Genomic DNA, 27,147 nt, shown 5'->3' with positions numbered 1-27,147 from the left:
GAACAGAGAGGAAAGCAGAGCGGAGAGATGGAGAGACAGGGCAAAGGGCTGGCGCTGAGACCACCAGGCACTCTTCTCTTTGCGAATACGTTTTCCCTTAAGCCAGCTTGAACTGAGCTTCTGCCACCTGTAATTTGTTTTGGACTGAACGTGTGTGTTCCCTAAGCCCCAGTATGATGTTAGGAGGTAGGGCCTCTGCAGGTGATTAGGTCATCAGGGTGGAGCCCTCACGAATGGGATTGGTGCCCTTATCAAAGGGGCCCGCAGAGCTCTGTTCTGCCCCGTGAAGACACAGCGAGAAGCCCGCCGTCTGCAACCCAGGAGAGGGCCCTCCCCAGAATTTGGTCTTGCTGGCCCTGATCTCGAACGTCTAGCCTCCAGAACTGTGAGAAGGAAATCTCTGTTGTTTATAAGCCACCCATTCTGGGGTGCTTTGTTACAGCGGCCCAAACGAACTAAGACGTAACCGTAAGAGTCCTGACGGTTCTTTCAGGTCTGCATTGCTGTGGCCTCCCCAGGTGAAAGCAAGGCGGAGGGAAGCCACAGACACAGGGCGCGTCCTGAGAGCTGGGGCATCTCCGGGCCCCAAAGATCTGTGGTGTCTGCATGGGGCCAGTGACCACGGCAAAGCAGCCCCACCAAACCCCCTCCACACACCTAGCAAAGCCTCCCTGTGGGGTGTGGAGGACTACCAGGGGGGAGGGGGGTGTTGTAGGCCCGGCCCATCTGCTCCCTGCAGAACCCTGTCCTCCTCTGGCTAGCCAACATCCCCTCATCCCCATGCACACTGCACCCTCGACTCCAGCAAATGACCGAGGCAGCTCCACTCCCCCGAGCCTGTGCACACACTGCCTGCCTCTGTGCATCATCCTCGGCTCCGTCACCTCCTCTTCCACGAAGAGGCGTTTCCATGTTCCAGACTCAGGCTATCTGTCCCTGTGCCCAGCACATATTCTAACTGTCCCACGTGAGACGCATATTGTTAACGTGTGGTCTGCACAAGCCCTCCAGGAGATCCAGGGAAAGGGTCTGCTCCCCACCCCCCAAGTGTTCGGAGGAGGCCTGGTCAGAACATGTGCTGATCAGTGTGCGCTGAGTCCCACCAAGGAGAGGTGAACCGTGTGCAAATGCGCACAATACCACGTGGAGAGCTGGGGCAGGGCAGGCAAAGGGTCCCGCCAGTTCCAAGCAGGGAGGGGTATGTTGGCTTTGAGGAGACTGGCAAAGATTAGGGAGCTCTACCCTAAGAAAGTAACATTTGGGCATTTGAACATAGCAAGTGTGTGTGTGTGTGTGTGTGTGTGTGTGTGTGTGTGTGTGTGTGTGGCACTGTGGGAGAGAGAACAATCCAGCAAAGGCAGGGAGGAGAGAGCATGCTGGGGCTGGTGAGCAGAGGGGCAGCTGGGCCTCAGCATGACCTTTGCCCTGGTCTCTCACAGCTGCACAGGGGTTTGCCTACCACTCCCCGTGGTTCCAACAGTGTGGCTGCATCCTGGCCCAGCACTGGGGTCTCCTGTGGCCAGGGCCAGGCTCTGCCATTCGGTTGCCCCGTGTCCCTGGTCCCCCCCAAGCTCTCTCCATCTTTCCACTCTGCTCCCCCTGCGTGCAATGCCCTTCCCTGCCCCTGGTGAGAGGGACTCTCCTCGGAGACACTCTCTTGTTCTGAGAAGACTTTCCTGGCCCTGCCTCCATCCTTGGGTCTGGCACAGCCTGGAAATTGGTACCCTGCCTACTGTGTCTAGTGGTAAATGACCAGTTTCCTTGGCTCGACCTCCAGGCCACCCTGAGTAGCCAATCTCAGATTCCTCAGACCCGAGAGTGGCCACCCCTTGATGCACTCAGACCAGGGCCTCACTCCAGGCGGGAAACCTGGGCAGATCTGAAAATTGGCCTCTTAAGTGCTTCTGGCCTCACTGTGGTGGGAGAGTGTGGATGTGGGGATGATGGCCTGGGGAAGGAAGGAGTGGCCTATTCCAAAGTCTTAGGGGCCCAGGCCCTGGGGGCTCCTGTTCTTGGTAAACCCCAGCCACAGTTCAGGTCCCATCATCTGAGGGCCATCAGCTGGCTGGTCTCCTCTTGGGGGCTCCTGGCAGGTCTGACCCCTGGATTCATGTGCCAGAGCCCTCCTCCCTTTAGCAGTCTCCTAAAATGGGACCTGCCCCTGCCCCCATGCTCAGGCCCTGCTAGGCCTCCTCAGGGCCATGGCCCCATGGAGGGTTCTACCCTGACCTCTCACTTAGGCCCAGCCTTCTGGCCGCCACAACCTACCTGGGGCCCAAGTCCCCTCCTGTGTGTCCTAGTGACCCACACACTCAGTCTTAATCAACACAACAGCCTCGAGGCAGGTGTTACCGCCCCATCTTGCAGAGCAGGAGACGGGCCCAGCCAGGGGAAGACCTTGCTTGCCCAAGACCACACAGCCAGGAGCTGGGCTGGAGCTGGACGGCGCTTCCGTCCTGTGTTCTGTGTTCTCTCTGCACGTAAACCCTGCAGTGAACTCCCAGGGGTCAGACCTGCCAGGAGCCCCCAAGAGGAGACCAGCCAGCTGATGGCCCTCAGATGATGGGACCTGAACTGTGGCGTCCAGCCACGATCGCCCCTCTAGTCCGCCCTTGCACGCCGCTGTCAGACCTTCCCTGCTCCCTCCCACTGCCTCCTGGGCCTCGCCTGCCCAGGTGTCCCCGGCCACCTTGTCCAGTGTGGCCGCCACCGGAGACTGTGCCCAGGCCCTGGGTGCGTCCGTAAGTCCTGCTGAACTGAGCCCAAATGCAGCCCCAAATCTGCCCTCTATGAATCTGCGTGGATTAGAAAAGAGACTAGGGTGCAGCTGAGAGCTAACTAAGGCTCTTTGCTCTTCGGAGGGAAGACACCACGGGCCGCAAGGCGGTCACGGCTGCGGACGGGCCTCAGGGCCTGGATGGTGTGACGCCTTCAAGGTGCCCCTGGTAAAGTCCAGTGGAGGCACCTGCCCCTGGGGGCCACAGAGGAGACTCTCATGAATGTTCCTCACTTTAGACTTGCCCGAGGCTTGCCAGACCGTGTGGCACCTGCCCTCACAGCAGCCCTGGGAGGCTGGCCCATGGCCCCGTCTCACAGATGAAGCAGCAGAGTCAGTGGGTTGTCCAAGGACTAAAATCAGCCCTTTTCCCCATGCGACGCTCCCTCTCCTGCAGCACAGGGTAGAGGGGGGACAGATGGCCGTCCTGGGGGACTTGTGGGACAGAGCCTGACAGGCCTTGCCTCCCTTCCAGGATTCCTGGTACATCTGTCTCCCCCCCAAAGCAGATCCTCCCCAGGCAGGGCTATCTGAACCCTCCTCCACCCTGACCCTCTGCCAGAGGGAGTGCTGGGTCAGACAGACATGCTTGCTGTGTGGCCCCGGGAGAGCCAGCCCACCCTTCGGAGCATCCTTACCACCCACTCTCCCCAGCAGGGGTATGCCTGTGTTGGCTTCGCACATCTCCGTCCCTGTGCAGCCAGCTGTGCCCCAGGGCTTCTCAGGATGTGAGAAGCAAACAAGGCCCGGGGCTGCACTCGAGAAGCAGGTCAGGCAGGCGGAGCCCCCTTCCTCCCCCACCCGCCCCTGCTGCGCAGTCCCTACCCCCCACAGGGACCAGAGTATCCCTGAGCCTCAGTTTCCTCATCTGTAAGATGGAGGTCATGCCCGTCTCCTCTCAAATGACAAGTTCCCTGGGTCCCCATCAGTCCCCAGTTTCCTCTGTGTCCTCCTCTCAGACCAACCGGAGGCAGGAGACCCTACAGGCAAGCTGACACAGAACTGGGGTCTTCCCTGGCCCTGGGATGGGGCGTGCTGGGAAGTGACTGTGTGTGGCCCTCCAAGCAGCCAGCAGGGGGACACCAGCTCTGCCTTGTGCATCTGCTCACTTCCTTACACCGTGGAGTATTTCCTGAGCAGCATTCCACAGGGCCGTCCTTGGAGAAAAATTAATAAGGTGGCAAAGGAGGGGAGGTTTCTCGGTGGAAGCAGTCTGGGACGTGGCTCCATAGCTGAGCGTCCCAATGTCCCTCGGGAAACGGAGCCTGGGAGGAGGCTGCCGCAGAGGGGCTGGCTGAGGTCCCCCACCGGCCGGGGGCTCCAGCCTCCTGACCCAGCAGCGAGTTATCTGTGGAACTGAACTCAATCAATAAACTGGCCGTGTTTGGATGCAGACGGCAGTCAATGCTCAGACCAGCCGGAGCTGGGTGACGGTCCTGCTTTCTGGTTGTAATTAATGGTGATGGCTCTGCCCGGGGGCGGAGGCCTTGAAATGCACCGGGAAGGGGCCCCTGGATGAGGGGCTTACCAGGATTATCAGTCCGGGGCCCAGTAATTACGGCCCAGATGTTGACAATTCATCAAATTACAAGGCTGTTGGGGCCCGGGGCCCGGCCGGGCCGTGCACATTCCTGTGTGAAGGCTCTCTCATTAGGGCCGCCAGCGTGTAACGGGGGGGCGGGGGGGGGGGGCAGGCCCTCGGGGTGGACCGGTTCCATGTGGTGCTGATTTCCCAGGCCAGGCTGTTTGCACACATGCCGGCCACAGCAAGACTGTGGGGCGGAGCAATTTTCCAGACTTGCCTCCTGCCTTTGGGAACGGGAAGGAAGGACCCTCTCCTCTGAGGTCCAGCCTGGCTGCAGCTGGAGCCCTGGTGCACAGCCTGGCACCCGGCTCCTCCCAGAGACCCCTCCCCGGGGCCTGGGGCACTCTGCAGGGGGGCTCTGCAGTCACCAAGTGCACCCAGTCTCCCCGCAGGCGAGGGGATGCTGGGCTGTAGCTGGGATCCGGGGATCTGCCCTTCACTCGCTCCTTGGCCTCGCAGGCAGCCCCCTTCCCCCTCCTCATCTGTGCAGGGAAAGGCTGGGCCCCGAGCCAGGTTTGATTTGGTCCGTGCAGTTAGAACAACAAAAACAAAAACAAACAACTAACCGAAGTAGTTGCTACATTTAAAAATCGTGACATTTCACATAAACATCCAGAGTTTGGACTTCTCTGGAAAAGCTGAAGACCTCGTCTTCCGGGGCCTCCACGCTTGGCAGTATCTGCAGGGCCAAGTGCTCCCTCAGCTGGACCCGCCCAGGCCACAGGCTCTGCCCCTCCCGACGCCTCACGCCTGGCCCGCGGCCCCACGGAGGCGACGTGCCAGCGCACAGGGGCATCTGGGTTGGTAACCCTTGGCCTAGCACATCTCCAGGTCCCTTCCGGCGTGGCGGGTCTGAGAGGCCGGGAAGCCAGCTGGCTTCTATTTTGGGAGAGAGCACGCTCAGTGTGCTGGAAGCAATTACCCGAGTGTCCACATTATACATCACGGCTAGAAGAGGTGGTGCGATGCCTTTGAACCGACCCTCCAATACCTGCTTAGATTACACATGTGCCTGTTACATAATTACCCTGTCAGGTCTCAGGAAAAACTGTTCCCGGATCGGGGGGGGGGGGGGGTGGAGGGGGTAATGGACGCCCCGTGGGTGTGGGAGGATGGGAGGTGGGCCAGTGAGGCAGGCTGTCTGTCTGTCTGTCTGTCTGAGCGGCCTCAGGGCCGATGTCTGCAGCTCGGGTGGGTCTGATGGGAGACACCGGACGCAGCAGACAGGCCGGGCACCCGTTTTGGTGGCCACCTGCTGGGATGGCGATCTAGCAGGACGGAGTCGCAGCTACCAGAGGGTGACAGTCCCCGGGTGGCATGATGGAGGCAGCCTTCCTGGGACAGCACAACTCAGAAGATGCGACTGGGACCCGGCGTCTCCCGGACACGGGGCACAGGGGGACCAGGAGGTATGGAGTGCTCTGCAGGGACCCGCTGCCCTGGCCATGCCCGGGCCACACCTCTGCTCTGCACCTTCTACCCCAGCCTTAGTCTTCGGGGCCCTCAGCGTCTCCCTCCGGCCTCTCTCAGGTTTGATCGTCGGGCCTCTCTGCGAGCTGCCCCTGGGCCGCCGGCCCTCCTTGGTTTCCACAGACCACACAATTGTCACCCACTGGGAATGAACCTGCAAGGATCGAGAGATTTCACGTAAACCTTGGATTTGTAGCCTCTCTGGAGACATTGGAAGATGTAGTGATCGATCTGCATGGGCTGAACTGCGGCACCACCAGTAGACGGGGCATGTGCCCCCAGTTCAGCCCAGGCCCCACCGTTCCCCACACTCCTGCACCCAGCCAGCCTCACTTTTTTCTTCACCTGGCTGCCCCTGCAAGGCCATAATGAGCTTGTGAGCCTGCAATCCTGGCTCTGAACCACCTCTCCACACTGTGGCCCTCTCTCTGGTCCCCCACCCACCCCTGCCTAGGACTGGGCCTCTCTCCTGGACCAGCCTCCACCAGCCTCCCTGCCTCTGCCCCACACGGCCAGCCTTCCCGCCCTCCGAAGTCGCAGGGACGTCCTGAGTGCTACGTCCCTGCCCCGCAGACCTCACAGCGAGCGGCACAACTTCTCTGGAAAGTGGGCGGGGTGTGGATGAGACGAACCCCCACAGGTGACCGTGCCCGACCTGGAGCATGGCACCCAGCAGGTTGGTGAGTGTGACTGTAATTCACTGGGCCAGCTCTGGGGGGAGAGTCCAGGAAATGGGGTGGAGCTAAAAGACACACCCCTTGGCCTTGTCATCTGGATGTGGCCAACACTGAGCACAGCCCTGCCAGGCAGGTGCCATTAGTATTCCCATTGCACAGATGAGGAAACTGAGGCTCGGAGAGGCCAAGCATGGCCACTTAGGCTGGGGATACGACCTGAGTCTCAGGCCTGAGCCCCGAGTGCTTCTCACCTCACCATCCCCCTCGGGCACACCTCCCCCACCGCCCTTGGACAGAGCCTCTCCCCCGCCCCCCCGCCCCCCGTCTCCTTGGAGACCCACATGCCATCTCTGAGAAGCTTTCCTCAACCCCCCTCACCCCACAGCACAGCTTCAGTTACAGACCCACTGCTGTCTTCTCGCCACCTCCCCTTCCACAGTGACTGGCCCTGAGGCTCCAGTGTCACCACTGGCCTGGCTCCGAGGGTGCCCAGGAGTGCCCTCCCCAGGCTCCCCAGCTGGGCGTGTGCCAGCCCGTCCCACTGCGTGTGGGTCTGAGCGGCCCCGTTAGTGGAACAGCTCCCCGCATCTTGGGAGATGACACACCCTTCCTGACAGGTGGGCGTGCAGCCCCGACTTGCACGCCTCGGTGACGGGAAGCTGCTCCCGGGCAGCCTATGGGTTTGCGGGTTTTGTGTCAGCCTGCCTCTCCCCGGCCTGGGTGTCACTTCGCATTCCCTCCACCGTGTGGCCCCTGGGGAGCAGTCACCTGGCTCACGGAGGCTGGGCTCCCAGGGCTGCCTGCTGTCGCCTCCACCCTCACGTCTGCTCCCTCGCCAGCCTGGCCTGCCTTGGGAGTGCCCTCTCTCTCTGACCTCTGGACACCTCCCTCCCCGCAGCTCCCCACTTGTCAGCACCTACCCAGCTTCTGACCTTGGCTCGTCCCTCCCTTCCTCCCCCTGAGCCCAGTAGGCTGGGCCCCTATAGTTCTCATAGTTGGCAGCAACCTGTACCTTCCTGGCCTTGACCACTGTGCACAGGGAGGTCAATTCCGATTCTCTCTCCAACCCAACCACAGCCTCCATGGGGGTAGGGCCCCTAGATATAGTTCTCGAGATAGTATCTCAAATACCAAAGTCCCTCATATGTAGTGAGAAAACAATAAGTATTTGTTGAATGAACCCTCAAGCGGACGCCCCTATGAAAGAACGTGGTTTCCCACTGTCTCCAGGGCCAGCCGGGGACCACCAGAGGGCGCTCTCGACCCGGGGAAGGCTGCTCTAGGCGCCACTGACTGCTGCGTTCAGCCCCGGGCCTGGGGGTGCAGCCAGGACGCTGGGCATTGGGGACACTGGCTAGAGAGGGACTCCTTCGGCCTCCAGGGCGCCCCCTGCTGGGGTCAGCGATCATCACAGCGGCAGGAACTGTCAAGGAACCCAGCCTGTGTGCACAGGGCTAGTCTCCCCCCACTGCTGGGGAGGGTTAGGGACGTGCTTGTGGTCACACAGTCTACAGAGCCCCAAAGCCCAGTCTCTCTCCACCGCGTGGACAGGACAGGGGTCCAGTCCCCGATTTCAGGAGAAGCTGGGTGGACCAGCTTCATGCCAAAATACCTGCTTTCTTGCAAGTCTATTATCCGGAGTACCTGAGTTCGGTGCGGGTCTGTGAGCACCCTCTCCGTGCAGTGGGGGAGGTGGTTTGCTGCTTGAGGAAGCGGGAAGAGGTCAGCCAGCAACCAGGCTGGAGGGTCCCTCTCTGCAAAGATGCCGTCGCAGGCACACCCAGAAGGCCTGACCTGCTCTCCGAGAGCTGGACTTGGGAGCAGGCACCACAGAGGCTGAAACTGGGGTTGGGGGCGCCCTGGCCACTGCCTGGAAGGGGAGGAGCTGCAGGGGGTGAGCAAGGCATCTGGGAACCGAGGGCAGCAGCAGCAGCTCAGGTCTCCTGTCTCTCAGCCGCCCCACCCTCAAGGGGACGCCGGGGACCCAGCATGTGCGCAAGGCAAGAGGTCCGAGTGCGTGAACACCTGGAGAGGAAAGGCCCGCGTGGTGGCCTTTTCCGAGGGCCTGGCTGTCTCCCCGGCTCCAATCTGGGGCTTTCACTTGGGGAAATCTGCTTTCATCCTGTTCCCGCTCCACCGGGATCCGGAGAGCTGGGGAGCCGCGCTGCAGGGGTCAGATTAGAATGAGATGTAGGATGTCAGACCCTAAAAACAGATGAATCTGCGATGTCCCAGAGAATCATTTAACTCATTACATTTTTACAATCAAAGCTGTTTTTGAAACCACGAGAGTGCAAGAAATTTGAATGTGTGCTGCTCTGTGGTCCTTCTTTGTTCACTTGATTAATTCCAAACAGTCAAACTGAGTCATTCATTTCGAAATTGGTCCCAGGCTGAGGCCCTGCCGCACGGGTCACATTTCAGCTCGGAGCGTCTGGACCCAGGGCCCAGGCTGTCGGTGCTCCCATCGCTGCTCCGGAGACACTGAGCAGCTCCCGCTCCCCACGCCTCCTGTGCAGTCAGCCAGATGGGTCCTGGGCGCCGTGCCGGGCGGCTGGCGCTGCCGGGCGTGAGGAGTGCTGGTTCTGGTCCCTCACCTTACTTCAGGCTTCAGCTGCCAATTATTGCAACCGCCTCCTACCTGGGCCCCTTTCTACAGGCTCTGCCCTGGAGCAGGGAGGCTTCCTAATATGCACATCTGTCCATGTCACTGCGGGGTTTCCCGGCCTCACCACTCTTCCGCTGGGCGGGTGGGGGCTCTTCACTCAGCATCACCTTCCCTCCTCTCCCTGTGCCCTCCGAGTCCCCATCCCGGGGCACGTGGGACTAGCTAGCACCCCCTGCCGTGTACATGGTGCTTGCATTGTGCTCCATGTTGTCCTCCTGCCAAACTCCTACTCATCCCTCATGACAGACCTCAAAGGCCCCTGTTCTGTGAGGCCTCCCCTGTCCCAGGCAGAGTTAGTGCTTCTTCCTCCGTGGGCAGCAGCCCTCCCCACTGGAGGACAGTGGGTGGGATGGGTGGGTGACAGGCTTTTATCTGTGGTCAGAATCCCAATAGAGGTGGCCGGGCCAGAAAGCCACTTAATCAAGTCGTTCAGAGCCCAAATCAGTGGGGACCTCCGAGCACTTGCAGAAACAGTGTGTGCTCCCCCAGCGTCCTCTCAAGTGTCACATACGGGGCCGCTGAGAGACAGGAGACCTGTGCTGCGGCCGCCCTCGGTTCCCAGAGGCCTCGCTCACCCTCCGCAGCCTCTCCCGCCCCCTCCAGGCAGGTGGTAGGACAGACCACCATCTGGGCCCCAGGGGTCTGCAGGAGGAAGCCAGGCCCACATATTTGCCACTGTGAGATCTGGGGAAGTGGCATGGCTACTATAAACCTCAGTTTTTCAATCCGCGAAATGGGTACAAATCCTAACGCACAGGGATGGGATGGGCTTTGAAACGGAAGTGCTGCGCAGATCTGATTCCTAATGTTTTCATCCAGGCCAAGCCGCACGCTTTGCAAAGGTGGACACAGAAGCCCAGAAAGGCTAAGTGACCACCTAAGGGCAGGGGCGGGACCTCCATCACAACTGTGGTCCCCTGTTCGGCTCTGCTCCACGCAGCTGCTCCTCGATAGGACAGGACCTGACATTTCATCACGAGGGGGATGTTTTTCTTCCTAATTTCTAGTAATGACTATGACACAGGTGTATGAGTGAGGGACAGCAGAGAAGGTGGAATGGAGAAACGGATTCTTCCTTAAGTTAGACTTTTTTTTTTTGGTGTGTGTGTGTGTTTTTGGAGAGCAAGAAAGAGTCTTAACAACTTCATAATGAGGTGGACAACAGTGCACGGGGCGAGCTCCAGGGCCAGGTAAGAAAAAGGTGAGGAGATGGAACATTCACTCTAGACCTGCTTGCTGTTGGCAGTCCCTGTGATGGAGGAGAGACGGCAGCCCGGGTGTTAACTGCTTTCTCATGCCGGTGGGCTTGTGTCTCAGCCAAGCCCGACAGCCCCTGAGCTCAGCTTCCTTGTCTGTCAAGTGGGGCCGACACCATCAACCTCCCAGGGGGCGAGCACGGGCGAGCGCACACACAGCAAGCACTCAGTAGGTGCACTTGCTTCCCTGGCACGATGGAAGGGCTTTGGGGGATAGGAGGGGGTAGTCCTTTCGTCCGGTTTCCTCTGGAGGGAGACTCTCTGAGCCCTTGGCTCCACGCTACGTCTCTGGGGACAAGTGGTTTCTAGGAATACAGAGCCAAGGTTTCCTGGCCTCCCACCTCTCACCGTGGCCTCCAAGATTCTACGCGATGGCGCCCTGGAGACCTCCCTGGCTTTTCCTCCTAGCATCTTCCCATCACGTGCTCGCTCACTCCAGCCACACTGGCCTCGCTGGACACAGGGCACCCGGGACACATGAAGCTTGTTCCCAACTCATTACTTGTGCACTTTCCTCTGTCAGGAGCCCTTTTCCCCCAAGATCACTGTATCTTTTACATCATTTAAGTCTCAGCTCACATGCCATCTTCCCCAAGCGCCTTCTGATTACTCAATCCAATTTCCAATTTAAACCCACTCACCCATGCAGCCAGCACTCTCATCCCATCCCTGCTTTATCCTCTTTCTGGCACGTGTTATGGTTTGAAGCTATCTTGTTGGTTTATTTGTTTACTTGCTTATTGCGTCTCTCCTCCCCACGACAGGGAGAGGCCTTGTCTCTCTTGCTCGGTGCTGGCCCAAAGACCCGGAAAGGCACCTGCGCAGTCATTGGTGGACGAGATGGCACACCCACTCCCCACCCCAGGGCCACAGCCCCCTGGCATGTGCTGCGTCCCACGATGCCCATGCACCTCTGGACTCACAGCCTCACACCTTCCTCATCTGTCCAAATGCAGAGACATCTTAAACCCTGGGAAATGTTACCAAATACACATTTCCCCCCCAAGAAATGTTCAAATTGCATTCTGAAGGTGTAAAATAAACCAGAAAATCACTAAAGTTAAATGGTGAGAGCCCGAAAGGTCAAACGCCAAAGAGGAAACGTGAGGATTTTGCTTTGTAAACAGGAGATGATGTGAGTTCTAATGTTTCCTGGACCAAAGTCAAGGGATAGGCAAGATGGAGGCCTGCATGAGAGACAAGTTTTTTCATCTTATGCATAAGCCGGAGTTTGGAGAGAAAAATGGGGATTGTGATAAGAAACCTGCAGGAAATTCAGTGACACCTGAACATCCCTCCCTCTCTGTCCCATGGGAAACTGGCTGTGTCTCCCCCACCCCCCCCCCCCCCCCACCATGGCTCCTTAAGGACTGTGACTGGGTCTGATTCATCTTTGTGGGCTGCAATGCACAGGGCATGGCATACCTTACAGATTTGTTGAACAGAGCCAAGCCTCCTAGTCATGAGATGGCTAAGTCACTTTATCCATGTAAGTGCTGATTTCTGCTCCAAAATGCAAGAATGCTGTGCCCAGTGCTCCTCTGCCGGTCCCATCTTGGACTCACCATGTTCTGAGCTCAAAATTCCTTTATGCTGCCGATACCATGTTGTCTGCAGTCCCTGGACCAATTGGGATCTGAAAGCTCTTAAACCTGCCGATTACTAGTAAATGCTGTGCCTGCAATTCCAAACTCTACCAGCAGGTGGCAGTTAGACTTACAGAAGCCTTTCAAAACTAGTTTAATCTCTAAAACTACACTTCTAATGAAAATACACCCTAAATTAAAACAAGATACATACATACACACATCTATTTCTTAACTTATCATATTGGCATCGATTTAAAAGTATGATAATACCCACAGTTGGCCAGGGTTTGGGGAAACATGTAGCGTTCATACGCTGTTGGTGGGAATGTAAATTAGTACAGCCTCCTGGAGGGCAATTTGGCAATACACATCAAAAGCCTGAAACATGTGCAAACCCTTTGGTCCAGCAATTCAACTTCTAGACATTTATCCTAAGGAGATAATCATGGAAGTAAGTCTAGATTTATTCCCAGGATGCTGACTGCAGGGTGAAAAATTGTCACTATAAATACTATAACTTGGAACCGGGTTAAGTAAATTATATATGATAAAATACGATGTAGCTATTACATCCTATAAGAATTCTTAATGATGTGGGAAAATCTCATGATACATTAAGTGAAAAACACCAGCTACAAAAAACATGTCCACTGTAATCGCAGTTTTAGACTAAGAAATATAGACACAAACTTGTGCATAAAAAACGCTGGAAGAACAAACACCAAAATATTGACAGGACTTGTCTGTGGGTGGCAGGGACACGGATGACTGCTTTTTCCTTTTCTGTGCTTTTCTCTATTTTGTAAGGTTTTATAATAAACACGCTTCTATTGTCATCAGCAGAGAGCCGTTAATGAACGCTTGCGGCAGGAAAGACGGGCCTGCCTCTGTGCAAGACGGTTGTGGACAGGGGACCCCGGCCCTTGTTAGTCTGCACCCCACCCCACAGATGTGGGCGGCTCCTATGTCCACCTCCCCCGCCCCCCACTATCAGGCCCACATATGGACCTGGTTTCAGCTGGTCTCGCTCAGGGGCGGGGCCAGCCTGGATTAATCCAGAAACTCAGCCGGCACTCTCCCCCATGGCCCTCCTGGACTCTTTTCCTGCTCTTACTTCCCCGCAGGAAGTGATTTGTTTTAGGCACAAACTAGAAAGTAAAAAAATAAAAAAATAAAATGAAATGAAGTAAATCCTCCCTGAGGCTGGTTTTGAAGTTTACTAGGTAAACCCCTTTTCTGCAACTGCAGGGTCTCAAAGCTGTTTTCTTCTCCAACCACGGCCAGTGTTTGCTGGTGGGTCAGAATGGTCTCCCAGCTCGCCTTTCCTCCAGCCTCCAGCTCTGTGGGTGTGATCTTCCCATGTTCCGAGAGGCAGAGCAGCCGGCCCGCGTGTGCACAGCTGAGCCAGGACCCGCCTGGGGTCGGACTGCCGGGAAGCCCCTGTGACACGCAGCACACGCGGTGCCTCTGAGGCGGCTCGGGCCCCGCTCGCCGGGGAACTTGCCCCAGCCTCTGGGATGACCACACGGAGAGGCCTGTAAACAGACCCCAGGCTGCGAGCCAGGCCCTCCACTGGCCAAGGGTGGGTTTCAGCTCCAAACATGAGCCCCGAGAGCCTCCTACCCGCCTCCTGCCCACATGGGCCACCTTTCCCTGCTGCGGGGGAGCCAGGAGGGGTATGGCCCCACCCTCATGGAAGGGCTGACCCCCAAGGCAGTGCTGCACGGAGGGTGCTTGGAGGCACGCAGCGGGGGGCACAGGCTGGCTCCTGGGCTGGAGGCACAAATGCCCTGGGCCCAGCGGCGAGCAGGGCCAGCCCTGCCAGGGAAAAGGCCCAGATTGGTGTGGAGACAGTGGTGGGCCTGCAAACTGGGGCGGGGCGACCTCAGGAAAAGGGGTGACCCAGCCCTGGGGCAATCACAGGTGTGACACTGGCTTCCTGGTGGTGCAGAGCTGGAGGGGCCATAGGCACTGACCAGAGCTGCCAGCAAACAGCGCCCTAACCTGCCTCCTTCCCAGAAAGCTCCGAACTTCACACCAGATGGTCCCCGGCATGCACGTCCGTCCCCCGGCCTCCTGACTCCCACATTCAGAGCCCCGTCTCTGGCCCAGGCTGGGCTCCCAGCATCTCACACACTAACCCCCCTCAGGCTAGATTCCCAACAGTCCTGTGTCACCCCATGACCTGGCGACCATCGGCGGTGACCTGCAATGTCTGGGTGCTCCAGGAGTGACCTCACTTCACCTGAATCCCAGCTCCCCTCTTCACAGGGAAGGAAGTGGAGACTTAGGGCGGCCAAGTGATTCAATCCCTGGATTCAACCCTAGGCTGCCTCACTCCACACCCGGACTCCTGCCTGTGGCCCGCAGAGCCCGCCCCCTCACCAGCCAACGTCCTCTCTGATGCCAGGGAGGGAGGGGTCCTGGGTCCCCATGTGCTCAGAGGAGAAGACTACGGGCGCCGAGGCACGACCCCCCTCACCAGCCTCCAGCCACCACCTTCGGCCCTTATTATTGTTATTGTTGTTAGTTATTATTTTTAACTCTCAGCCCTGTGGACACAGGCATCTATAGCCAAGAGTCAGTTGGGTGTAAAGGGTGCGAGGTCGCCTGGAGGGTTCTGTCAGAAAGCTTTCAGTCCTGAGCTGCTGGAGCGAACCGCCCCACGACCTGAGGCTGAAATATTCCAGCAAAAGCCTGTGGTTCTGAGGCTCTCGCTGCCCCGGAGGATCCTTACTCGGCCCTAGTCCGGGAGGGCTGTGGGGGAGGCGGGGGCCGCCCCCAGGTGCTACTTGGCTGGTAAGTCACGGGGACCAGGCTGCCCGCCGATGGGGGAGCTGACCCCAAACGCTACTCTGAGCCCCGTGTGGGCCACTCTGAACAGGAGATAAATGATCCCAAAGGCCCCACTGAGTCCCACGGGGCCTGGCTTGTGATGCATTTTGTAGAACTGTCACCTCCCCAGTCTCACTGAATCCCACTCCCGTGCTGTGAGGGAGGCCTTCACCACCCCACTTCACAGAGCAGGAACCTGAAGCTCAGAGAGGGTGCACGCCTTCCCCGAGGGCACCCAGCTAGGAAGCCCAGCTTGGAATCCAAGCCCAGTTTCCTTGAGGCTGTGGAGGGCAGTCTGCCCTGACTGCCCTCCACAGCCTCTTGGGAAGGCGGCTCCTGCAGGACTGGGACCCCTACCTTGCCTCCACCACCAGGGTCTGGACAGATGTGGCCATTCTAGAGGCCTCTGAACCAGCCCACATTTCCCGCCCTGGCCTGAGGCCCAGGACAAACACAGTCCCCCACACGATGGTCCCGTCACACTTTCCTTCCACAGGCTCACCTCTGCGCTGATGCGTCTGGACTTCTAAGCAGGGCTCAGCCCCGGCCAGCTACCTTTCAACCTGCTTCTTCCGTGGCCCTCCCCCAGCTGGGCTGGGCACGTTGATTCAATATAAGCTACGTTTTAGGTTTAGTTGTAAAGGACCTGACAAGGGATGACACCACAAAGGCCAAACTGGAAGCAAGCGTCTCCTGTCTCTTAGGGGTGACAGAGAGGGTGGGCGGGGCCCTGCGCTCAGGGAGACGGGCGGCAGGAAGAGCAGTGCCGGGTGGGCTCAGGACACCAAGGCGACTTCTCAGAGCCGCGCTGCTTTGCCTGCAGGGCAGCGGGAGCGGCAGGCAGTTCCCACCAGGCCAGCCCCGCAGATCAATGCTAATCCCTCCAAGAAAGACCCGAGTCCCTGAGGAGCCGAGAGAGAGGAGTGCAGACAGTTAAATAAAGGCTCGGAGGAAGAATACTGGCTTGAGAGAAAAGGGCAAAGAGAGCAAAAAAAAATAAATGGCAAATTACCGGGTAGCCATCTCGTCCTGATTGCCCCTGTGGTAATTAATACGTCATTAATAATCAGACTTTCGGCAGAAAACCATATGGCAGCACTTAGCACTCAATCAGGCCCCACGCCGTGCCCCCAGTGTTCTGTGGGTTTGCAGCAGAGGCTGCTGGTGGGTAACGACGCCCTTGGGGGGACTCAGGGCTCTGACAAGTCTAGGGGATGGAGCACCCCACTTCCTGCTGCACTGGGCCAGGCCGCAGGGGCCACCAGGGCACACATCCACGCGTGTCCTCCCATGGCAGCCAGCACACACGTGGTGAGGACCACACGGGCACACGGGCTCCCAGGGGCGCTGTCACAGCCACCAAGGAAAAAGCTCCTAAACCGCCGAGAGGCCTAGAGCGCAGCTGAGGGCTTCCTGCGGCTGCCCTGATGGGGGAAGCGAGGAAGGCAGCTTTAGAAGCCAGGGCTATGGCAGGGCCGGCATTTACTGCCGCGGGATGCTCCGTCCCCGATGCTCGGAGCACGGCCTGCCTGGCAGCGTCTCACAGGGCGACATCCACCTCAGGATCTGCATCTGTTTAATGCACGTACTAGTTCAACAGCACGTCCACAGCCCCCTGTGCACAGCCCTCTGCAGTATGCACTTTGGCGAGTCCACACCGACTACCTTCCCGGTGACGCCAGGAACGACTCAACTGTGGGGAACTGCCCGTGGCCTCAGCCTGCACACTCCTGCCGGCTGGCTCTCGGGCTCAGTGGGGCGCTGCTTGCGCCGAGAAGCCCGGATTCCTTCCGAAGGGTGCCGATCAGGAAATGAATCATGGTAAGTGGAAGTAAAAAATAAAACAGTCATCCGAAAGGAATTCCTTTGGAAGGTGCATTGTGACCGGGCAGGCTCTCAATGTGCTCCTTGAATGGAGTGGCCAGGATGTGCCGGGCTCGGAAAACCTGGCGCGATGGCTCATAGGCTTGTTGTGTTTCTGGAAGAAGAGCCGGGTTTCTGGGCGGATGGTCCCCGATGTTCAATGCTGCCTTGGCCACCAGCCCCTCCCCTACACCTTTCTCAAACCCAGTGCCCTTATGGCCCACGGCCCAACCCAGGGAGCCAGATGGATTTTGGCAAAGAGAAACGGAGCCCGGAGTCTAGTTACGAAGCCCGACTCATTCCTGGCGTAACTGCTTGGCTCCAGATGCCAAAGCACGTGAGACAAAAACCACGGGAACAGACCCACTGCTGCAGGGCAGTTAGAAATGTGGGTGTGGTGCTCGCATTCTGTGCCCCCCTCGGAGCCGGGGACGGACGGGGTGCGGGGCAGCCAGGCTCCTGCCGGCTCTCTTGGAAGGAAAATGGTCACAGGGGCAAGTGGAGCCCGCTGAGTTCTGCGCTTGCGTTCATCTACAAATTTAAAAGGATACGGCCCCTGTCTGGACTGATTTTTTTTTTTAAGACACACCTCTCTAACTAAGTATTATTTTCAAGGAAGTGCCACAGAGAGAGAACAAAATGTCTTATCTTTCAGGAGCAGAGAGCATAATCCAGGGCACTTACTGGAGGACCTGCAAAACACAAGCAGAGAGGCCATGGTCAGAACCAAAGGGAGAGAGGTCCCCGCCCCCGGCGGGCCCCCCCTCCAACAGCTACTGGCCTCCCCCACACAAGGCTTAGATGCTGTCATGGGCCCCAAAGCGAGGGGCCGAGGGGCCGGGCGAGGGAGAGCCTTTGCCCTTGTGGGGCTGGGGTGGGCGTGTGGGGGTGAGGACAATCCCGCACGTATGGGTTAACGCATTCATTTCAGGAGGCTGCTGCGGATCCCTGCTGGGGCCACCCGTGTTGGATTTTGGCCATCCGGAGAGGAATTGAACCTTGTTCCTGCCCCAAGGACAAATTTTGGGAGAGACTTGGGGAGAAAATATCTGGGGCAGAGGGACGAGCAAGCATAAGGGCTCTGGGATGTGTGGGGCTGAGCAGCCGTGTGGTGTGGACGGTGCCTGAGGCCCAGCCGGGGGTGAAGGGCTCCGAGCTAGGGTGCACCGGGCACTTGGAGGGGACGAGTTTAGAAGCTCAGGTGCTGCTGGTGGTGCCAGCTGGGCTTGTCTCCAGAGACGCAGACTCACGGAGAACACTCATGACACCACCGACAGGCGTGCTCCCCTTCTGGTGTGCAAAGCACATTGCATATCCATGATGCATTTGACCTTCTCAACAGTTTGTGAGAGAAAGGATGAACACTCCCACTTGACAGGCGACAACAGAAAAAAGTGGCTTGTTTAAGGCCACATAAGTGGTTAGGTGTGGAACTAACCAGGAAGGAGGTCTCTCAACTCAAAACCCTACATACTTTCCACTAAGCCATGTCTGCTCCCGGCCGACCTGGGACCACAGTCTGGAGAGGGAGGCCGCACAGGGAGGCACGTAATGGGACCCAGGGGTGAGTGCAAGAGGCAAGATCTCGGACTCCGAATTTTCCGTGAAAGAACAGGTATTTAAGAAACAATTACACAGGTGAAAGCACAGGACCGGATCGAGGCTAGGCCCACTAAGGACGGGAAGCTAGGCTGAGTCCAGAAGGCGAGAGATGGTTTCTGGGAGAGGAAGGGGGGGGGGGGGAGAGGAGCATGGCAAAGATGGGAACGCTCCTAACAGGCCAAGATCACTGGGCTTTGGAGGGCGGCAGCAGGAGAGGCTGGGGAGAAGGCAGGGCCACACAGAGCACTGGGCCTTGTCTCCATGGCATGACCCAGGGGGGTGAAGGGGTGGGGCCCCGAAGGACTGGGCGTGGAGGAGTGATTTGAGGGGCAGGAGTGGACAAGGGGACATGATGCAGCTGCTCCTGTGTAGGCCACGCAGCCTGGACTCCTGCTGGCAGTGGAGATGGAGAGAGATGCGTCAGAAATACTTGTGAGGACAGACAGGACTGGATTTTTGATTTAATGGTGGAGGTGGGGGTGGAAGGACGCATGGACATACAGGAAGGAGAGAGGTGAGACAAAGATTTTTGACTTGAAAACTGAGGTATGAGGTGCTAATACCCACGAATGGAACACGGGGCTGTGCGTCCCCTGAGTGTAGACTATGGCCAGGGCAGGGCTTTGGTCATTGGACATCCGTACAGCTGACTTCTCACTTTCAGCCAAAGACCTTGCTCCCTGTTTTACAAAGAAATGAAAAGCCGCTGGATGGACGCCCCGTCATCTTTCCGATGCCACAGGCACACCCCTGCCTGCACCCACGCCTGCACCCACCTCCTCTCCTGGTCCCTCAGGTTCAGGCGGAGGAGCTGACTCGCCTCCACCTTCCAGGGGCCGCGCCCACCTCCCTCTCGGCCCGTCACAGGCAGGCCCACCTCTCAGGCAGGTCCTTCCCACAGCTCTGAAATGTGCTCCAATTCCTCTGTTTTATTTCATAATTAAAACAATTTTTTTCAATTACAGCTGACATATAATATTATATTAATTTCAGGTGTACAGGTTAGTGATTAGACATTTATATCACTTATGAAGGATCACCCTAGAAAGTCTAGTACCCACTTGGCACCAAACATAGTTGTTATAATACTAGAGGCCTGATGCACAAAATTCGTGCCAGGGGCTTGGCCCTCGCAGCCCTGGCTTCGTCCGGAAGGTCATCCAGAAGGACGTCTGGAAGGTCATTTGGCTGTTCGGTCTAATTAGCATATTTCACTTCTATTATTATAGATTGCTAACTATATTCCCTATGCTGTACTGTACATCCCTGTGACTACTCTGCAACTACCAATTTGTACTTTTTAATCCCTTTACCTTTCTCACCCAGCCCCCAAACCTTCTGTCACCTGGCAACCATCAATTTGGTCTCCGTATCTATAAGGTTTTTTTCTGTTTTGTTTGTTTTGTTTTTTAGAGTCCACAGATAAGTGCAATCCTATGGTGTTTATCTTTCTCTGCCTCATTTCACTGAGCATAATATACTCTAGGTCCACCCGTGTTGTCACAAATGGCAAGGTTTCATTCTTTTCTATGGCTGAGTAATATTCCATTGCATATACGTATCACGTCTTTTTATTTTTTAAATTTATCTTTATTGTTGAAAGTTACAGATGTCCCCGCCCCCCCTTTTATCCATTTATCCATTGATGGTCACTTGGGTTGCTTCCATATCTTGGCTATCCTACATAATAAAATGGTAATATGTAAATTACCATCACTCCGCTACGCCCACGATTGGGCCAGCAGGAGGCGCAGGGGGCGGGACTCAGGATGGCCGGGGTAGCTGATTGGGCCAGCAGGACGCTGAGCTCGCGGCGCCACTGGCGCCGCGAGCTCAGCGTCTGTGTCATGGCTGCGCCGGAGGCTTTCGGAAGGCCTGGTGCACCGGCGGACAGCTGGCCAGCTCCCCCGCGATCAAAAGCCAAAGCGGGGGAGCTGGCCAGCTGTCTGCTCTGGCACAAGGGCTTTCGAAAGCCTCCACCGCGCCGGAGGCTTTCGGAAGGCCTGGTGCACCGGCGGCCAGCCGGCCAGCTCCCCCGCGATCAAAAGCCAAAGCGGGGGAGCTGGCCGGCTGTCTGCTCCGGCACAAGGGCTTTCGAAAGCCTCCGCCGCGCCGGAGGCTTTCGGAAGGCCTGGTGCACCGGCGGCCAGCCGGCCAGCTCCCCCGCGATCAAAAGCCAAAGCGGGGGAGCTGGCCGGCTGTCTGCTCCGGCACAAGGGCTTTCGAAAGCCTCCGCCGCGCCGGAGGCTTTCGGAAGGCCTGGTGCACCGGCGGACAGCCGGCCCGCTGGTGCACCAGGTGCATGATTAAATCATGCACTGGGCCTCTAGTTGTAAATAATGCTGCAATGAACATAAGGACGCATGTATGTTGTCAAATTAGTGTTTTGGATTTCTTTGGATAAGTACCCAGCTGGGTCATAAGGCAGTTCCATTTTTAATCTTGTGAGGACTCTCCATACTGCTTTCCATAGTAAATGCAATCCCATCAACAGTGCAGGAGGGTTCCCTTTTCTCCACATCCTCGACAATGATAGTTGTTTGTTGATTTATCGATGACAGCCATTCTGGCAGGTGTGAGGTGCTATCTCATTGTGGTTTGGATTTGCATTTCCCTGATGATTACTGAAGGTGAGCATCTTTTCACATGTCTGTCAGACATCTGTATGTCCTCTTCCAATTCCTCTGATTGAAAAACATCCTTTGCTTCCACACCCTCCTCTGTCCTGCTCAGTCCTCCTCTCCCCTCACAGCCACGTTGCAGGAAAGAGGTCCCGGGAGGTGTGTGGTGTGACAGATCACTAGAAGCAATGGCATGGGACCCCAAACCATGGCACCATTCCCACTCCGGGGGGCCGGAGTGTGAATGGCTGCATTCCAGACTGGTCCTGTAGCTGGTGGGATAGGCCACATCTAGCCCACCCGATAGACTCCAAAACACACTGAGCCACCCCCCCTCGGGCCCGACTGTCACCATCGCCAGGGCACCAATGCCTCGCAGGGGGTACTACCAATACAGCCTCCTAACTGACACCTTCTTCTGGGCACCCCAACCCCACCAGCTACAGGTGTCTTTAAAAAATGCCCACCCCTTCCCGGAGTTCTGAATTGCACATGGAATAATATCCAAACTCCGGCTCTCCTGTGTGCACCTGCTCTCGTCAGCGCCCACACTCGGCCCCCACCTGTCTCCCTAGGTTCCCCAAGGGCCCGCCGTCTTTGGCCTCAGGACATTCACAGCTACCGTGTTCCTGCGCTCGGCAGGCCGAGGTTCATAACCACCACCTCGGAAAAGCCTTTCGTCAGCATGAAGTCTGAGGCGTCTCTCCACCCGTGGCCCCACTGATTTCTATCAGCTCCCTGCTATTTCCTTTCCAGCACCAATCACACTCTTCAGTGATTAACTATTTATTTGTGTGCTGTTTATTGTCTGTCAGCCCCATCAGCAAGGCAGCTCCCTGAGAGCTGGGGCCCCGTCTGCTCAGCTCCCCACCGTCTCCCCTGCATAGGGCCTGGCAGGCACATGCACTTAGTACATGCGAGCGGAATAGATGAGGGGCACCCAGCAGGCCATCGCCTCTGCTAAGCCCTCCTCACCTCACGTCACCCCTAGGGTTGTGTTGCGGCTGCAGTAGCCCCTGGAGATGGGATCTGGGGCCTGAGCGAGTGAGCGGGGTACACAAGATGATGGGTGGGGGTGGGGGGCGGGAAGGGCCTGGCTCAGGCTGTCCAGGGGTCCCTGTTTAGGGAGTGAGGCTGGCGGGAGGGCCCCCATCCAACCATGTGGTGGTCCCCCCCACGGCCCAGCTCATTCTGCACACAGCTTTCAAACATGTGTTCCAGGCATTGGCTGGATCTGCTCACTTTGCTGTCAGGAATGCGGGAGCAAGAAAATAAGAGCCAGATGACTTGGGAAATGAATGAAATGAGTGAGAGAGTAGAGGGGTCAATGACTCTGTGGCCTCTTTAACTGAACTGATGTGGCCAGACAGGGTTTCCCACTTGCACCTTGAGGTTTGGAGGGGGCATGAGTGGCTTGTCAGCAGAAGCGTGCAGAGTTTCTAGGGCCCCATGTGCTCACCTTGAGCTCTTAGCTCCTCCCAGGATGATCAGTGCCTGAGTGTTTCCCAAATGGAAAAGCAAACTGGGAAGAATATTTCCCACTGCCTGGCAGGTGCCCGACGGCATGCCGGGAGGTAAGGCCTGGCCTTGGTGCCTGAGGCTACCAGGGTCACTGTCCATGCTCACAGCCCGCTCCTGCTGCTCTGTGCTGCACCCGGACTCCTGATGCCCACTTCGCCTGCTCCCTGCTCTGCCCAGGAGGCCCTGGCTCTGACCCAGTCCTCTGCCTCCCACAACAACCGCTGGCTCCTGACTTTTGAAAACCCAAACCCACCCCAGCAGGAGGACGACCTTCAGTCATGCCTGTAGGGTTTCCCCAGTGGAGCAGAGTGAACCAAGATGACATGAGGCTTGGGGGTTGGCAAATTCAGAGCCAATAATGAGTAGGTGAGCCGGGCACTTGGCCTAGGCCTCAGGCCCTGGCTTTAATTCTATCAGGGAGTGTGGAGGCCTCAGCACCCTGGCTCTCCGAGCGAGTGCCTGTTTTCTCTGAGGCAAAGGCTGCCCCTGTGAGGCGGGGAGTAACTCTGCCTCTGGACTGCTACGAGGACGGAGTGAGATACTGTGCACGCATTAGGTCCTCAGGACAGCCCTGGCACGGAAGAGGCACCAAGACACAGCGCGCGCAGGCTGGGATCCCAGTCACGCGCAGCTTAACCACGGGGATGTGTCCTGAAACACAGGCTGATGGGCGATTCCGTCGTTGTGTGAACATCACAGTGTACTCACTTGCTCCCAGGCTACAAACCTGTACAGCGTGTTACTGTACGAGACAACATGAGATTAAATCAAGCACCAGGGATGACGCAATCAAGAGACCTGGTAAACTCGAGATGGAGGAGGCTGCTGCTGGTGTAACACAGAAGCTGTTTCACAGCAAACTTTTAAAAAAATGTAAGTAGGAAGACTATTTTCTGAAATAACAATAAAACATAGTATATAGTAAATACATTAACCAATAACATTGTTGTTAATTATCATGATCAACTATTAGGCACTGTACATAAGTGTATGTGTCCACTTTTATACAACGGGGAGTGCGGTAGTTCTGTTTACACCAACATCACCACAAGCAACTGAGCAATGTGTTGCACTACAATGTTGTGATGACTATGATGTCACTAGGCAATAGGAACTTTTCAGCTCCTATTTAATCTTATGGGGCCACTGTCGTATATACGGTCTGTTGTTGACCAAAATGCAGTTATGTAGCGCATGGCTCCATAACATTCTCCATAATCAATCTCTCTCTCTCTCTCTCTCTCTCTCTCTCTCTCTCTCTCTCTCTCTCTCTCACACACACACACACACACACACACACACGCACACACACACCCCTAAGATTGTAGGGAGAACAGAAACACAGATGCAGTTTTCCATCGTTTGGCTCCATGTTGCAGAACAAACCCTGGCTATACAACAGGTTTGAAGAATCTCCTGTTTAAATGACGCCTCAGACAGGCCTCCAGCATTTTGGCTCTGATGGCATGTCAGGTATAAGACCCTGGAATTCAGGGTCTAGCAGGGCAGCCTGGGCATGGAGGGGGCTCCAGCAGGTGCCCTGCTCAGAAACTGTGCAGGGCAGGCAGTAGTGCTGCTTAGAAGCCTGAGTGGGAAGTAAACATATTAGATGATAAAACCCCACACTCTATGGAGATATAATTCACATACCATGAAATTCACTTTTTAAAAAAAGTATACACTTCAGTGATTTTTGGTATAATCACAAAATTTCATTTATCCTTCCTTTTAAAAAAATATTTTTATTGATTTCAGAGAGGAAGCGAGAGGGAGAGAGAGATTGAAATATCAATGATGAGAGAGAATCATTGATTGGCTGCCTCCTGCACACCCCACACTGTGGATCGAGCCCGCAACCCAGGCATGTGCCCTGACTGGGAATTAAACCATGACCTGCTGGTTCATAGGTTGATGCTCACCCACTGAGCCATGCTGGTTGGGCCCACATATGCCCCTTTATAATACTCTTTCTGAGGCTGAGGATTGAACCAAGGGCAACCAAGGTATGTGCCCTTGAATGGGAATCAAACCCAAGACCCAATGGCCACTGAGCCAAACCGGCCAGGGCAAGTTCTGGCTATTTTGGATTCTTTGCATTTTCATATGAATTTTAGGATTAGTTTGTCAATTTCTAAAAAGAAAACACAACTAGGATTTTTGTAAAATTGCATCAAATCTATAAATCAATTTGTGGAGTATTGTCACATTAACATTGTATCATCTTCCAATCCATGGATATAGAGTGTCTTTCCATTTATTTAGGTCTTCTTTTCTGAGTATTTTATTCTTTTTCATAATTTTGCAAATGGAACTGTTTTCTTAATTTCATTTAAAAATTCTTCATTGTTAGTGTCTAGACATAAAATTGACTTTTGTATAATGGTCTTGTATCGCACAACCTTGCTGAGCGTGTTTGTTAGCTCCAATACACTTTTGGTGGATTCTTTAGAATGATCTATATACAAACAGGATCATGGGGTCAGAAAATAGGGATAGTTGTGCTCCTTCTTTTCCCACCTGCATGCACTTTATTTCTTTTTCTTGCCTAATTGCCCTGAACAGAACCTTCAATACAATGATAAATGCTAGTACAAGTAGCAAGAGTGGACATCCTTGTCTTGTTCCTGATCTTAGGGGAAAAGCATTCACTATTTATCACCATTAAGTATAATGTTAGCTATGGGTTTTTCATAAATGCCCTTTACTAAATCGTGGAAGTTTTTTTTATTTAATTCTTATTTGTTGAGGTGTTTTGTTTTTTTTAAATCATGAAAGGCTGTGGATTTTGTCAAATGCTCTTTTCTTCATGTATTAGGATGATGATGTGGTTTTGCCTTTTATTTGATACTAGAGGCCCAGTGCATGATTGAATCATGCACGTGTAGGGTCCCCTACACGCTTTTGCTTTCGATCACAGGGGAGCTGGGTGCCTGTCCGCTGGTGCACCAGGCCTTTCAGAAGCCTCCGGCGCGGTGAAGGCTTCTGAAAGGCCTGGTGCCTGAGCGGACAGGCACCCAGCTCCCCTGCTTTTGTTGGTCCGCGGTGGGATGTGAGCTCGCTGCCCCAGAGGCCCCTCCTGTTCCACAGCACAGCCATGGCGCAGACGCTGCGCTCCAGCCGCCACTTGCGTCACGAGCTCAGCGTCCCGCCGGCCCAATCAGCCACCCTGGCCACCCCGAGTCCCGCCCCCCCCACGCCTCCTGGCCAATCGTGGGCATAGCGAAGGTACGGTCAATTTGCATATTTGTCTAATATTAGGTAGGATGATGTACTAGTGCCCCAGTGCATGGATTCATGCATATTAAAAGGATATTAATTAGAAGGTGGCCAGCGGGGCGGGACTGGGTGAGAAGGGTTGGATACGCCCTGGAGCCAACCTCCCATGGTCCCTCCCTGGCTGGTCACACCTGGGGCGGTGCTGGGGCTCGAAGGGTCTCTGTGAAGTGAGCAGGGTACCTCAGGCAGGTGGGGTCCCTCGGCCTGTATATTGATGCTCTTCATTTGGTGTTACATATTCTTGGGTTTTCCTTTGATTCTTTAGACATGGTTTCCTTTAGTTCTTTAAATATAGTTAAAATAGCAAATATAATTTTTTTGTCTAGCATTTCCATCTGGGCTTTCTCAGAGACGGTTTCTATTGCTTGCTTCTCCCCCTTTTTATTGCCATACTTTCTTGTCTGTGTGTCTCATAATTTTTTATTAAAAACTGGGCATTTATAGTAATTTAATGTGACTACTGTGAAAATTAGATTCTGCTCCTACTTTTTAGGGGTTGTTGTTGCTGTTTGTCGTTACTGTTGCTCAGTGTTTAGGGTTTTTCCTGGAGTCTCTAAGTGAGTATTCCTTGTCACGCGCAGCTGTTGAATTTTCTGCTTGGTTAGCTTATGATCAGCATGGATAGAAGTTTCCTTTAGTGTCTTATCCAGTAAGTCTCCCACTTGGTGCCAAGGCGCTTTATGTAGGTGGGAGCAAAACTCAGTGCTCCGCCACTTCACAGCTCTGCTGTGGCCTCCACTGCTGCCTGGGCAGAAGTGAAAGACCGAGACTCTCAGGCTTTTCCTGAACATGCGCACATCCCTTCACATGCATGTGCCTTCACAATATGTCGGAGCTTTGCAAATCCCCTTTAGACATCTCATCACCTAGATTTTTGTTTAAGTTTTTGTGTCAGCTTCTTGTTTGTTCCAACTGGTATCACCACTTCAGGCAGCTGTGATGTTAAACAATTGCCGCTGAGTGTTTTTGGCAAGCACTCTAGACACAGGGCTTTCCCAATGAGCGTGCTCTACAGCAGGTCAAATAAAGGCAAGTCCTGTGTACAAGCTTTTCCAGGGAGTTTACACACATGTCAGATAGTGACAATTTTCTGAAAATGAGCATTTGGGGACCTTCAACCCTGTTTGTCTCCTTCGATGGCTGCTACTGTTCACAGGTACTGTGGTTATAAGGCTTATGTTTTTGTTTTAATTTTTATTTATTTATTGATGAGAGAGAGGGGGAGAGAGAAACATCGATTTGTTGTCCATCCATTTATGCATTCATTGGTTGATTCTTGTGTATGCTCGGATTGGGGATCAAACCCGCAAACTTGGCATACCAGGACAAAGCTCTACCAAATGAGCTACCTGGCCAGGAAGGCTGAGTTTTTTTAAGGATATGGAACTGAGCAGATGGACAAGTTAAA

At 55.5% G+C, this 27,147-nt stretch overlaps 1 protein-coding gene across 1 annotated transcript in view; it reads right to left on the bottom strand.

Annotated features, from left to right (window-relative positions):
* The window catches only part of COL23A1 (collagen type XXIII alpha 1 chain), a 259,993-nt gene that overhangs the window by 23,269 nt on the left and 209,577 nt on the right, over nt 1–27,147 (bottom strand). Inside the window, exons 4-5 of the mRNA XM_079771649.1 lie at nt 17,404–17,411; nt 15,869–15,895 (exon numbers count right to left, since the gene is read on the bottom strand). Coding sequence (XP_079627775.1) covers nt 15,869–15,895; nt 17,404–17,411 — 35 coding nt within the window. The remainder of the gene's footprint in view (nt 1–15,868; nt 15,896–17,403; nt 17,412–27,147) is intronic.

The sequence above is a fragment of the Cnephaeus nilssonii genome (genome assembly GCF_951640355.1).
Source record: "Cnephaeus nilssonii genome assembly, chromosome: 5".
NCBI classification, from domain to species: Eukaryota; Metazoa; Chordata; class Mammalia; order Chiroptera; family Vespertilionidae; genus Cnephaeus; species Cnephaeus nilssonii.
Note: the sequence above shows the minus strand (reverse complement) of the source record. Positions and strands in the feature narration are given on the sequence as shown.